At 35.5% G+C, this 15,739-nt stretch overlaps 1 protein-coding gene across 1 annotated transcript; it reads left to right on the top strand.

Moving 5' to 3' along the window:
- Nucleotides 1–784: 784 nt before the first annotated feature.
- LOC113226391 (triokinase/FMN cyclase-like) lies at nucleotides 785–14,244 on the top strand. The gene is made up of 12 exons (XM_026459000.1): nucleotides 785–882; nucleotides 1,305–1,393; nucleotides 1,472–1,561; nucleotides 1,753–1,870; nucleotides 2,113–2,240; nucleotides 2,500–2,617; nucleotides 2,756–2,988; nucleotides 3,334–3,496; nucleotides 3,987–4,134; nucleotides 5,131–5,230; nucleotides 5,699–5,826; nucleotides 13,896–14,244. Exons 1-12 carry the CDS (start codon nucleotides 789–791, stop codon nucleotides 14,008–14,010), a joined length of 1,524 nt encoding a protein of 507 aa, XP_026314785.1. The 5' UTR covers nucleotides 785–788; the 3' UTR covers nucleotides 14,011–14,244.
- Nucleotides 14,245–15,739: the final 1,495 nt, after the last annotated feature.

Raw genomic sequence — 15,739 nt, 5'->3', positions numbered from 1 at the left:
TGCATACGATCTGACGATTTTTTGTATCGACATCGCGAGTTTCACGCGAACCGATTCAATAGAAAGGCAAATATAATCATCTCGATCAGAAAGCAATAAACATTTTGCAATAATATTCAATTCAATTGGAACAAAACACGAATTAAGTACCTCGCTAAGCCCTCGATTTTTAGAAACCCTACCCTAAACTAACCTTACCTTGAAACCCGGGTGCTTGCCCATCTCTGTAAGGAGTCTATTTTCTGACAATTAGCACTGGACAGGGCGCAAGTCTCTTCTTCGTGGGCCTGGTGGTAAGGGACACATCTAGAGTCACACAGAGCTGTAAATCGCAAAGATCTGAGGGGCATTGCCACTGTGTCCGTCACCTTGAGACATAGTTGAAATTCGTACTTGTAAATTCACCAACACCCTTTAAAATGTAACACAATTCTTACATTACTACTTGGCGGCAGAAATGAGTAACAGTCCCTACATTCCTGGACGCATTCTTTCACAAGAAGCTTTACTGCTAAGAAATTTGTTAGGAGATGTTTTTATATTAACATACAAGTCTTTTTAATGCCGCCATGCACATATACTTTTAATCCTATCTGTCTCTGGGGTAAACAGATCGTATGATTTGTTCTTGTTTTTGACGTACTTCCTTTGCATTATCATTTCCAAACACGATTGTTTGTTCTTAGAAATTCTTGACTTCTGCATTATGATACTTTTTTAAGGATCTTCATAATCTGGTTGAATTAATGCAAACAATGATTTTTATTACAGGATTGGTTGGACCCGGGATGCTGGACGGTTCTGTATCGGGGAGCGTCTTTGCTTCGCCCGCGACTGGACAAGTTCTTTACGCGATTGCGCAGCTTTACAAGTATCACTCGGGTATTTTACGCTTTTCCAATTTTATGAATAGAAAGAAAGAAAATATATTTATTTGACTGACACAAATGACCCCTCAAAAGACAAAAGAAACAAAATGGAAGAAAAAGAAGTAAAAACAATAATAAAAATAAAGACACAGAATCAAAAAAATCAAACGCAAGACACAAATAAATAATACCAAAACAAAATTATATTGAAATAGGTTTCAACCCTAACAAAGACACTAAGTATAAATATATTATGTGTGATGCCACCTCCGGTAACGAAAAGGTCACCGACCAGTATTTGCTGGAAAAAGAATCGAGCCAGATTTGAAGAGGTATAATCCGTTGGGATAATAATTTTATCTACTTATTTTACATTAAATGAGATAACCAACTGAATATGGTATGAGAAAGATGACCCTGATCTTTTTTTTACAGGTGGAGTCATTGTTATAATTGGAAATTACACCGGTGATCGATTGAACTTCGGCAAAGCTATTGAGAAAGCAAAAATTGCTGGCATTAAGGTACATATTTCATCTTTGTTAAAGTCCAAGTCATTAATGTATATATGCATATAGAAAAAAGTCTATCTTTCCTTTTAGGTGGAAGGTCTTATAGTGGGAGAAGATGTAGCGTCTAGTCATAACAAGACTGGTGGACGCAGTATGTGTGGTGAAGTTTTCTTCTACAAGGTACGAATATAAAATGTTATGTTGATCTACTTTTGCAGCCGGTTGTACGGTTTTCTGGCACTACACATTTCCCAAATCTGACTGTAATTAACACAATTAATCATATCCTATTAAACTGTCATTCCATGTGATAATCTAAAATACATATTTGATGGGGATGTGGACAAAAAAAAATGATGTTTGGATTCTAGTTATGCGGTGGTATGGCAGCAAAAGGCTTCGATTTGGTAACAATACGCAACATAGCCGCTGAGGCGAACAAGTTCATGGCTACCCTTGGCGTTACCTTGTCGCCTTGCTCTTTACCCGGTTTGTTTATGTTTTCTTTTTATATTTATATACACGTGCACTTGTGGCTGTCGAATGGTCTATTTAGTTAGTTAGTTTCGTAAACCAATTACTTAACATCAAATGATGAATTTTGAGTTGAAAAATAACTGTAGCTCAAGATAGTCATTTTGGTCGCATCGAACGATAACAGATACATACAGATTACCACATGATCTACCCGATCATAATTTCTAATGAAAACCCTGTAATTCCTGCTGCAGGCCAACACACTCTATTCGAAATAGCACATGATGAATTAGAGCTCGGTGCAGGAGTACACGGAGAAGCTGGTATTACGAAAATGAAGATAGGGACTGCCAAAGAAGTTGTAACTATGATTCTGGATAAGGTTGGTTTTTATATGTTGCTAATAAACTTAAAGTTGGTCAGTTCGTTATCCACAAGAGATCTTAGATCAATATTCATCACCGCTAGAGTTTGGTATACTATGATCGCATGAGAGTTAAAAATTTGGCTGTAGTATGCAGACAACAGTATAAGGCAGGAGTAAAATGTAGGATGATGGAATGATACATACATCGAAGAAGACAATGCTTACTGCCTTTTTTCAGAAGTATGAATGTTGCAAACCTTGTTGTACTTTTTAGGTAGTAGCTCACATAAAATTAAAGAGTGGCGACAGAGTAGCGGTCATGATTAATAACTTGGGTGGAACATCTTTACTCGAAATGAACATTATTGCAGCAGAAACTAAGGACTATTTAGGTAAGTACATTTTGACTTTACTATTAGTACCTACGCCAGTTGTAAGATTTGTTTTGCCGTTTGAATTTTTGAACAGTCAAAGTCATTATATTCATATTTTTAGCTCAGAGCGATGTTAAGATCTTTTAATTATTTCAGAAAACAAAAGAATAACGCCAGAACGCATATTCTCCGGACACATGAAGACATCGCTTGAAATGCATGGCTTTCAAATCTGTTTGATGAACCTGAACCAGGAACATGGCGATTTGTGGTTGGAACTTTTAGACTATCCCACAACTGTGTTGGGATGGGCTGGTGGACCTCTGTCCGTGAAGGGAGATGGAGGAGTTGGTGATGATGAGACTTTACTGCAGGCACATAGTCGGAAGGTAGATTGTTGTACTTAATTCTAACGTGGAGGTATGACATTAGAACGTTAATTTAATCGGTAATAAAAAAGTGATTACCTTACTATTTAAATGCAGTTTTTCAGTTCTCATCTAGTCGAAAAACTTGTGTGCACTGTAAACTAGGTAACATTTGCGATGATAAACTATAAGATTGAAACAGACTTGAACTCAAAATACGTATACTATGCGTTTATTCTGAACGTTTAAAGAAGATGAGCAGAAGAGAGATAAATTTGAATCGTGAGTGAACAATTTCTCCTAAATAAAGTCAGAACATAAGATCTTTGGACAAAACACAAAAATAAGAAACTTAATTAATTTCAGATCACAACAGGCCCGAAACTATCACCAAAAGAGCAGGAAATCTTTAGAGGTTGCTTGGAAACAGCTGCCGAAGAAGTAGCCAAGAATGAAGGTCTTCTCAATCGTTTGGATTCAGGCTGTGGGGATGGAGATTGTGGGAATACGCTTAAGAAATTTGGACAAGGTAAGACATGTTCAGCTGTTGTCAAGATATTAAAACTAGAAAAAATGCATATTTTTTCCTATTGGCTGAGTGAAAGGAAAGAAGCCGACGATGAGAAATAGTCAGACTCCTGAGTCTAAACTTATTAACTCCACATAACGTGTTTCTTGCAATGCCAATCTAAGAACAGAATTTGTTGACGAAAGAGTCTGCAGTAAATACAATCTACAATATTAACCCTGTGACGTAGCAATAGAGCTCCCTGAGAAAGAGTTTGTCTAGGGAAATACTGCCACCAAGCAGTGACATGAGCATTACTGCGTTCCGATTTTGATGGGTAAGGGTGCTGGTTAAACAGCAGATGGGACTTGTCAAGTTTATGTCTCAGAGTGACGGATGCAGTGGCAGTGATCCTTAGGTCTTTGCAATTTAAAGCTATGGATAAGCGTGTCGCGTAGGTACTATCACGCGAAATGTATACAAAGACATTATTAGTAAATAAATATTTCAGCCATCACATCGTATTTGAAGATGTCATCATTGGAGTATCCATCTAACGTGCTGTGGGACCTATCCGAAATCGCGGAGACCGATATGGGTGGCTCCTCTGGCGGTATTTACAGTTTAGGACTATCTGCTGCTTCACAAACTTTAGCAAAGTGAGTTAGATAATGCTATTATTTAATTTTTCCTTGTCTTTTATTAGGTCTATATTATTTTAGTAGCAATACTACTTGAGACTTGAGACTAGTACCAGAGGCTAAAGAGTCGACATAGCTAATTAAAGAAGTATTCCCTCTGGACGGGGAAACTAATCAAGTCCTTATAAATCTCTGGAAGGAGAGATACCCCGCGGCATCACTCATTCCGCTGTCGGAGCATCTCTCTCCTGGGCATAATCTACCATGGCACACTTTGAAGTCTTTAAATAGACTGCGGACCCAAGTCGGCCGAGGCAAGGAGAGCATGCACAGGTGGAGTTATAGCTCTGAGAGCGCATGTATTTGTAGTGTCTCTCCCTAGACTATGGCACATCTTTTGTCTTGTCCTGCGTGCCCCTACACCTGCACAGGCGAGGACATGTACAACGCCACTGATAATGCTGTGTCAGTCGCTGAGTACTTGTCCTAACAAATATAAACGCCAGAGTCGACACGCTAAGAAGAAGTAGCAATACTTTTAGAGGAAAGCTAAAAAAAAGGTGAAAACCCGGCTTTAATCCGCAAAGGGAGTTTACTCCGGTTCTCTATTATTGTCAAATAGGTAATTTATTATTGTCAAATAAGTAATACTCGACCAAATGAAAACACTTGTAATTAGAATTACTTATTTGCTAGTAATTGATTCGGATGGGTGTCGGATAAAGAACGGGAATAGACCCCCAGACCCGCATCTTTGAATCTTCTGAATTCAATATTAGTTAGTTATAACGTGCTTTACGGTACGGTGTAGACAATATAAATCATCAAACCATATACTTTCCACTGTCTCCACAATAGTGATAAAAGTTTTGATCACCACGCGCTGGTACAATTTAAGGTGGGGAGATCTTTCATCTTCGACGTGCAGTTTTCATAACTATGTTCATCGTAATAGAGCGTGAAAATTTAGTAACATTATAGAACAAAAACTTACATAAAACTTATTTATTTTAGTGCCAAATCAAACGATGCCAGCGCTTGGTTAACGGCGTGGCAGGGGGCAATGGAGGCTATTACAAAATATGGTGGAGCGGAGCCGGGTGACAGAACTATGGTAGTATAAAAAAATATTATTGTAACTAACTGCCAACTTATTTTTATTTTACCAAGTAACGGGACGAGTGAGTCGTGCGTTTGATTGTAAGCGACACGCCTATCTACAAAAGCTGCAGTGCTACATAGAGCTTTAAATCGTAAAGATCTAAGAGGCACAGATATAAGTTAACAAGTCTCATGTAACTTCAGCAGTGCCCTTATCTTTCAAAATCCGAGCGCAGTAATGCTCACATTCCCGGCGGCAGAAATACGCATCAATAATTATGAATTGTTTTGTTGCCAAAATATAAACCTCCGTCCTGTGACATTTTTATTTATTTTCCGTTACAAGATTCTAATCGTGATGGATATTTATTAACATGGTAACAAGGTACACAATATCTTGTCGTATTATGGCTCTCGTAAGATCGAAGAAGAAGGGCTAATTTAATTCAACGTTTTCCATTTATCCTTGTTGGATTTGCAGTTGGACACGTTATACCCAGCATCTGTTGTCTACAAAGAGAACATGAAGGGTGATATTAAAACGACACTCAAGAAGACTGTCGAGGCAGCTGATAAAGGAGCTAAGGCTACAGCTAATATGACTGCCAAGTAAGTACATAATGGACTCCATCGTTGCCAAAGGGTTCGGTCATGACTACTGCCGCTGACTTCTCTCGTCTATCAACGTATCTTTACTTATACATTAGTCTGATTCGACCTCTAGTGGAGTAGGTACATATGTATGCTCAATTTAGGATCTTCATTATAAGAAATATTCATAGCAAATTTAAAAAAATCAAGCCAAATTCCTTTAGTCGGTAAATTACAAAATATTGAGAAAAATACACCATACTAAGTTTGGAATGCTAACACTTTTTTAATAGACGAATGCTTCTTCAAGCTGTAACACTGTCACTATTTTGAATGTGTGCAAAACGTTAAATACAATGTAAGTACCCAAGAGAGTTTATCGACGACGTACCCGCTCCTACCCGCTGTTCAAAACGGCGCGCTGCCGAAAATATGCTGGCAAGCGGGTTCCTCAATGTCGTATTATTTCTCAGTATATATCGACATATTTTATCTGCTTCTAAATTTAAAAAAGTTTATTTCTTAACCGACTTCAAAAAGGAGGACGTTCTCAATTCGATTGTATTTTTTTTTTCTATGTATGTTACGACGTGACTGTTACAGCATTAGTGAACCGATTTTGATGCTTTTTGTTTTGTTGGAAAGAGGGTACCTCAGTATTGGTCCCATTTAAATTTGATGAAAATATTCCACTTCTAAGGGTAGCAAACTAGGGGATGAATCCGGTTTCGTGCACGTTCTGTTAATCGATTTCAATAAAACTAAGCAAATAGGTGTAATTCCAATAAAAAGCCGATAAGCAAATTTTTGAGAACGGCTTTTTGTAATAAAAAAATATAATCAAGTTTTATTAAATGCAAGGATGTGGAGTAAGTAGTGGAGTAATTTCACAAAAAAATAATTGAATATCGTGGTGGTGACACATCCTGACATTCAATAAAAACTTAATTATAGAAAAATTAAAATTATTCAATATAAGATTCCACGTTGATATTAGGGAGGATAGGCAGTCTTTAAATCAAATTGATCAATAATTGTTATAATAAATTCCTTCGAGGTTTCCAACCTGTGACTAGGGGGCCTCATACGAACTCTTTTTTCCACGCAGTTTATGCCGTAAACTGGCTTGTAATTTTATATTATGAACTAGTAATACCAGCCCGTCAACGGTCACGTGACACTAGGCTGTCTTCTGAACGAAGTTTGGCTGGCAATATCGTATTACAAACGTTATTTTGACATTTTGTTCACGTTTGATCTGTCCAAAAGTAACAGCAATAAACCATTCAGCATAGTGTCTTGTTGTAGCTTTTATTGAATTGTTTTTTGTATAATTGTATAATAATTATTACAATTTTGAGTTTATATATTTTTAGAATAGAATATAGAATAGAATAGAATATATTTATTTGCCAGAATACAGTATATTACAGATCTTGATTTTGAATAGGTACAGTGTACTCAACCTGCAAGCAGGTGTGCAAATATTATAAAATTTAAACAGGTCTCTATTATTACTACATACTTTAAAAACTTATTAAAAATATGTCAATTTATATTAATGACCATTACTTGTAGCACAATCTAAATATTGCTTATTACTATAAAAGCAATGTGTCAAAAGCCATTTTGTCAATTGTGATTTAAATTTAGGTCCTTGTAGTAACTTAATATCCCATGGTAAATGATTAAATATTTGTATAGACATGTTGAACGAGTTATTCTCATATATTCCTTTATGGCAGCGAGGTTTAAACAATTGGTGCATAATTTTACGTCTTGTTTGTCTTTGAGTGATTTGACCGAGCGTTTTATAATGTTGAGGGTGATTCTTTACGAATATACATATATCCTTAATGTACATGCATGGCAAAGGCAGTATGTTTAAGTTTTGGAACAAAGGTTTACAACTATCATTTGACCACGCTCCGCAGATCGCCCGAATACATTTCTTCTGCACCTTGAAGGCTTTTTCTAGAGCTACTGAGTTGCCCCATAATACGATACCGTAACTAAGCACAGATGAAACGTAGCCGTGATAGGCCGTTAGTGCAGCTTCCTGAGAGACGGTTTGCCTTAACCTTCGGAGAGCGTAAACAAATCTATTTAGTTTTGCACATATTTGATCGATATGTTCCTTCCAATTTAGATGCTTATCGATGGTCAGCCCGAGAAATTTAAATGCGTCTACATTGTCCAAAGTAACCGAATTATATTGAATTTGTATTGGAATGGGATTTGAGTTGTATGATCTAAATGTCATAACTTTAGTTTTACTTAGATTAATTTTCAAGTCATTATTTTCCATCCAATTCATTACATCTGAAAATGCTTTATTTATGTCCATGTTGAATGTCGATTTGTTTTCGCATTTTATTACAAGTGTTGTATCGTCGGCAAATTGTATACAATTGTGATCAATAGCATGTGGAAGGTCGTTAACGTACAGAAGGAACAATAATGGACCTAGGACGCTACCTTGGGGAATTCCAGCATTAGTTGTTTTACCGTGTGATCTAAAGGTTTGTTTTTTTATTATGCTATTATATTTGTTTTTTCTGAGTCCGTCTATTTCTGTGTATTGTGTTCTATTTTTTAAGTAGCTTTCTAACCAATGAATGGCTGTTCCCCGAATACCGTAAAAGTCAAGCTTTTGTAAGAGTTTGGAATGATTGACAAAGTCGAAGGCTTTACTCATATCCAGAAAAACTGACATCACAGGCGTTGAGACGTTCATGCTTTCCGTTATAATGCGCGAGAATTCAAAACATGCAAGAGTTGTTGAGCTGTGTTTTCGAAATCCAAATTGAGAATGGTTTAAAATTTTATGTTTGTCCAAAAATGAGTTGAGTCTGGTATGTAGAGCTCTTTCAAATATTTTGGATAGAGTAGGGATTAATGTAATTGGCCTATAATTACTGGGGGTCTCTTTATCGCCTTTCTTAAAAAGGGGTTTGACAACACAAGTTTTTAATTGTTCTGGAAAAAGACCTTCGGCAAAGGATAAATTTATTATGTGTGCAAGTGGATAACAGATATAAGGGGCGCTCAACTTAAGCATTTTTGTAGTTATACTGTCGTAACCACTGGATTTTGTGTTTTTTAAAGACATAATTATATTATAAATTTCCTTTTCGTTTACCGGTTTCAAAAATATTGTATGAGAATTTTTATTAAGTGAATTATGTGTAAATGTCAATTGGTTTTGGGTCAAGTTATCTTTGTTTGTCAACTTTATAAAATAATCATTAAAAATATTACAAATGTCTACTGGATTTGAGTATGTCTTATCATTATGTCGTATCTGTTTAATGTCATTATTGTGGATGTTATTAGATATTGTAGATGAAATGGTATTCCATGTCGCTTTACATTTGTTTTTATTATTCTGTATGTAAATATTATTATTTATTTTACGAGCAATCGAAATACACTTTTTTAGATACTATTATATGTTCTAAAGTTATTTACGTTTTTTTGTTTGTTAGTTGCTGATGTTCTTTGTTTTAAATATAGTAATCTTTTTGTTTTGCAACATTTTTTAAGACCTTTTGTGAGCCAGAGTATTTTTTTACGCCTGTTGTTCATTTTAATTCTTAATATTGGAAAACAGAGCTCGTAAAATAGACATATTAAGTCATAAAAGTAGTCGAAAGCCAGAGTTAAATTGTCCGAGTCTAAAACTTCAGAAAAGGAAAGTGCCGAAACACATTCGCAGAACTTCTTTATAATAGGGGTTAAAGTATGAAATTGCCGATTTGTACTGAAAATCTAAATTGTTTATTTTTAAAATTTTTAACAAATTTATTTAATCAAAATAGTTGCCATTATTATCTATACATTGCTGCCATCTAATGGGAAGGTTATTAATGCCTTTGCGATAGAACTCCGACGATCTAGACTGCACAAACTGTGTGAAAGCATTTTTGTACTGCCTCCTGGGAAGAAAACTTCTTGTCACGTAGATAATTGTCCAAATCACGAAAAAATGGTAGTCCGTTGGAGCAAGGTCTGGTGAATACGGAGGATGACGAATGGTTTCTAACTGCAGTTCCTGAAGGGTCAAAATGGTTTCTCGTGCTGTGTGAGGTCTCGCGTTGTCGTGGAGCAATAATGGTGAAGATCGATTCATGAGTTGGGGCTGTTTTACTGCTAGTTTTGTCAACATGGTTCGGAGTTCGGCACAATAGACATCTGCCGTTATTGCTTGACCAGATCGGAGAAAACTATAGTGAATAACACCATGCTGAGACCACCAAACAGTTACCATTACCTTTTTATTGGTAAGTTTTGCTTTAGGACACTGTTGTGGCATTTGACCTGGGGTCAGCCATTGCATTTTTCTTTTCCGGTTATCATAAAAAATCCACTTTTCATCACATGTTACAATTCGATCCAATATTCCTTCATTTCTGTACCGGTTCAACAAGGCAACACAAGTTTCAACACGCGTTTCTTTCTGCAGATCAGTCAAATCATGAGGCACCCATTTTTCGTATTTTTTTATTTTATTGATTTGACGCAAGTGAGTCAATATTGTGGGTAAGGTAACGTTAAACCATGCCGCTAATTCCTGGGTAGTTTGACTAGGATCGGCTTCCACTATCTCTCTTAATTCATCGTTATTCACCTGTGTGGGCGGTCTTCCTCGTGGCTCGTTCTTTAAGTCGAAATTTCCATCACGAAAGCGTTTAAACCAAAATCGCACGGTGCGTTCATTAGTAGACCCCTCTCCAAACGCAGCATTGATATTGCGGGCTGTTTCTGCCGCGTTAGTTCCGCGTCGGAACTCGTATTCAAAAATCACTCAAATTTTCGCAGTATCCATCTTTCTTGTCTAAATTGAATAACAAAAACAATTGAAAGTCGATATTCAAATGTTTCAAATTTACAAAAAAAAAAAAATCACAGAAACCATTTGAAAAAAGTTTCATTCGAAAACCTCAAACCATGAAGATTCTATGAAAATTCAAAGAACCTATTGCAATAAAACGGCAATTTCATACTTTAACCCCTAATATTTTCGGTGCTATAGTCGCGCCGCTGTTCATACCAAGTGGTGATAGCTTTCCGTTTCCCTATGCTTAAGGTAATCGTCTGCGCAGTTTCGTGGTCTGAGAGCGCCAAAGTATGTATGCCTGCCCTTACTGATTTTATATTACTGGCAATCAGGTCAATACATGATTTTAACCTCGTTGGTTTATTAATGTGAACGTTAAAATTATAATTTTGAAGAATGCTCAGGAGATCTTTAGAAGCTGTATTTTTCTCCAATGTATTGATGTTCCAATCACCACAAATGACGATTTTTTTATTTTTATATTTAGTGGTCAAATACTGAAGCAAACTATTTAGTTTATAAAGAAATACACCTACGAAAGTTTTTGTATGAACCGGAGTTCTATATATGTTTACTACAATAAGATCAATTCCCACGATTTCTACACCACAACATTCGAAATATAGTTTAGAAGCTAGTTTCGAAACGGCCGGTAAGGGTTTAAAGTCTAAAATATTTTGTATTAAAATGCATGTACCTCCTTTACTGTTTTCTCGACAATAGCTCGACGCTAATTTAAAGTTACTGAGCTTAATGTTAGGTTCTGATCCTTTTTTTACAAAGGTTTCACTCAAGCATATTATGTCAACCTCTTTGCCGTCGTCATATAATTCCTTAAATGTAATCTCCAAAAGATCCAATTTACTACAAAGACCTCGTATGTTCTGGTTAAAAATTACAAAATTGTCAGGGTGAGCTTTACATATCGAATTTTCATGAATAGTATGGTGAGAAAAGTTATAGGTTGGTTGAGTCTGAATATTTACGTTGCAGACGAAAAAATGTGTCATTATTGTTACTGTTTGCTGTGGGAGTAGGTTTATGTAACTTACGCGATTTAATCCCACTCTCAATAAACTCTCTTCTATAATTCAAAAAGTCAATTTCTACATTTAGTTTGAACACCATGGAACTCCAGGACAACCTTTGATCTTTAATATTAATTAATGTACAATTAGAATAATTTTTTGTAAATTTTTCCAAATCGTAATTTAACGCGTTTATGTTCAAATGTTTATTGTTACGTATATTGAATAATAATATGTCGTTGTCTCTGAAGTTATGTAATGTATTGCATATGTTTGTCAGTAGCGTAAATGGATTCTTATCATTACACCCTACCGAAAAAACAATAAGATCGTGTTTCGTTATAACATTTGTCATATTTGTCAAGTCATTTACTATCTGAGAGCTAGAAGCATAAGGCTTTACTACTGCTCTCACATCATATACATCGTTCCACTTGCCTCTTCTGGAATTAAGTAGGCTTTGAGATAGTCCCCGTACTTGTTCATCGCCAAATATATATATTATAGGCTTTTTGGGTTGAGTTGTGAAAGTTTTAGTTTTATAAGGTGCAGATGATGGCAAAGGCTGCAATCTAGAAGTCGATGGCTGGGGTGTTGGTGTGCTCATGCCGATTGGTGTTGGAATATGCATTGGCTTATGGTTGCGTACATGATTTGCTATGGTCGTGCCAATATCGTTACTTGTGTTTTGTAAGTTTAAGTTTGTTTGATCCCCGCTTAGATTAATGTAGCTCTGATTTTGTGCTTTACTCTTTCTTATATTTTTAATTGAATTATTTCGTACTGTACTGCCACTTATTTTTTTAAGACTGCTTATTATAACAGCTTGTGATTTGATTTTGTCCTTCAAAGTGTAATTTTCGGATAACAAGTTAACAATTTCATTATCTGCTTGCTGTAGTTTTTCTTGAAGTTCTGAAATTAGTTTTTCCATTTTTTCCGCTTTATCGTAAATCATTGTTCTTTCGGGACAACTCCTATTGTGCTCACTAGTTGTTAAGAAACTCGTCTGTTCTAGATCATCATCGTAATCGTCAACGTTATTGTCCTCATTGCCAGATAAGCTGGCTAAAGCTTCAAATGAATTTTCTGTGGATATTACTGCTCTATACTTAGTACGTACAGTTACATTTTCGCTGAGAGGTGTTTGTTTAGCAAAGCAATTGTTACACTTCCACGTTCCTCTTTTTTCTTTTTCCATTAAATAAAATCTTTTGCTTGATACATTGCAACAATCTAGGTGAAAGGTCAATTTGCAAGATGAACATATAAGAAATTCTCTATTTTCTATTGAGTTACTACATTTTTCGCAGACTAACGCCATCTAGCTGGAGCAGGTGGAACTTTTTTGACTAATTTTGATAGTGTCGCTACTTGTCAATAGATGGCGCCACTTCAGTATTGATATTTTGAAATATTTCAGCCGTTATGATTTCGATCAGCTTTTTAGGTTATATTAAATGTAGCTATTCCTAAGCGTACCTCAAACATAAAGATGATTGTTGTTCCGGAGTTTTCCACGTGCTTCTTTCCAGGAATTTGGTTTTTATTGAACGGTTTATCTTGTTATATCACAATAATTGACGTTGTAAGAAGCAAACTTAATTTGGCTATTAGACAATCGTTTCATCACGTGGGATGAATACGAAATGTTTGACTATCTCGAAAGTGATGCTTCCCACGATAATAATACGGAAAACATCCAAAAATGATTGCGTGATCGTAGTGATCCGTTTGAAATGCATGCACAACAATTTATGAAAGATACCGGCTTAGCAAATTGACATGTTTTCAACAAACTACAAAGTCAGAATTTATTTGACGTCGTTTGAAAACTTATTTACAAAAATTTTAATATAGTGTATTGATTTTATTATAAAGTGTCTTTATTTATTTTCGTACATGAATAATACGTACCTATTATTTTTCTCTTACTAAGTGACAAATATAACACCGTAACTTACCGGTAAATATTCATCCATTAAGTCAAGTCCCAGTTATACACAAAATAACCAGCGAGTGGTCGGCTAAAAATATGTATGTCCTAATATGGTCGTAACACGAATTTTATCCAGTCAGTTTTTGGGCGTAAAAAGAATTGCGTGGAACTTACATGGTTTTTAAAAAGGTATTAATACGCCCTCTGGGCGATGTTCTACCAAGTCGAGGCAGCAGATCTTAGGTCTATTAATAATGTGGATGACGTCATGTACTTCCAGAGCCGGCCGAGCTTCGTACGTGTCAAGTATTTACACTCAAGACGAAGACGCAGGTGCAAGAGCTGCCGCCATCTGGCTTCAAGCTATACTCAATTATATTATAGATAAATATTAAACGTATTTAAATGTATTTTCATTTTGATTTTACCAAATTATTTTAGACCGTAACTTAATGGCATATGGTTGTTTTTTTAAACTTCATGTGCGACTTGTCAGTAGTAAAATGGATCTTTGAAATTTTACAACAGACCATCGAGTATATAACCAGAAATAGAGACGATATGTCATTTAATTTATTTGAAATCTATTCTGCCAAATCATTACGGTGACAACTGCGCTCTGATTGGCCAGCCCGAATTCGAAACAATTGACGGGTGTCGTCAATTGTTTCACTTCAAATCGACCAGTTTAACTTGAACTTTGCTATAATGGGCGATAATTGAAAAATTACATATTTAATATTTAATTACCGATGAAATGTGATTCCGTTTGTTTTGCAATTAGATGTTTTGCTATTTTTGCCACACCACCGAATGGAACAGCCACCCACTGTTAAAGATATTATCTTTATTACAATAAATATAGAATATTTTCGGATATACGGAGACGTACACACAGGTCACTTGTTGGCGCTGTCCTATTTCAGTTTTCTAATTTGTGATTTCAGCGCAAACAAGAGTTGATACTTAAAAGTGAAATAAAGCCCATTTGCCTGATGAGTTGCCAGGGATGGATGGCCTTAATTTCGTCTCTATTTCTGGTTATAGACTCGATGCAGCAGACCGACAGAATGTTACAGCATTGTATATTAGCACTGTAAATGTGCATTTTCTTTGGTATATATAATTGTACAGTCTTCTACATAAAAACTCTTAATGTTATGGAGTGCTTTAGGCGTGTCATTAATATATACACATATATAAGGAAGAGCAATGGTCCCAAAGTACTACCTTGCGGGACACCATACAGTATAGCCTTGGAAACTATTCCGTTTCTGTAATTTTAGGTCTGTTAAATATAAATATGATTTTATCATTCTATGTGTATTATTCCATAAACCATATGGATAAAATTTCTCAAGTACAACGTCATGGTCTATGTAGTCAAAAGCTTTTGTCACATCCATCTAAATACATATTTACTCAGTACTTATAATTTTTTTGGTATGAAATATTTCTAATTATAAATAAAGATTCAATAAATATCCCACACTGTCCATAATGCAATAACAATAGCAATTGTTACTAACAGGTCAGTTGTTGGCGCTGTACTATTTCAGCGCAAACAAGAGTTGATACTTAAAAATGAAATGAAGCCCATTCGCCTGATGAGTTTCCAGTGATAGATGGCCTTAATTTCGTCTCTATTTTCGGTTATAGACTCCATGCAGCAGACCGACAGAATGTTACAGCATTATATATTAGCACTATAAATATGAATAAAATAAAAGATAAAAATGAACAACAATCATTTTGTTTAATTAAATCACAGTGGCAACATCTGTTTTAAAACAACTAGTTTGTTACACTAATATATGTATATATTATACTAAATATACAAGTACACATAATACATAATGCCCGTCTCAAGTCAACCAATGTTGAAAATAGTGAAGTTGTTTTCAAGGGCCAGATTATAGGCGGACTTAGGCATGTAATGAAGTGATGGAACACTTAACAATCACCATATATTTTACGCAAGCTATTTGTACAAAAGACATAAGGTAACATAAAGTATGTAAGGTTATTCTGAAATATCTGCGAGATTTATTCCTAGTAAATCGCAATATAAAAAGCTAGTCCATAGTAATAATAAATAATAATCGCAAAATACCTACGTTTATA

Source organism: Hyposmocoma kahamanoa, unplaced genomic scaffold (assembly GCF_003589595.1).
Source record: "Hyposmocoma kahamanoa isolate Upper Pololo Valley unplaced genomic scaffold, ASM358959v1 190, whole genome shotgun sequence".
NCBI lineage: Eukaryota > Metazoa > Arthropoda > Insecta > Lepidoptera > Cosmopterigidae > Hyposmocoma > Hyposmocoma kahamanoa.
This window is presented reverse-complemented; position numbering and strand designations above follow the sequence as displayed.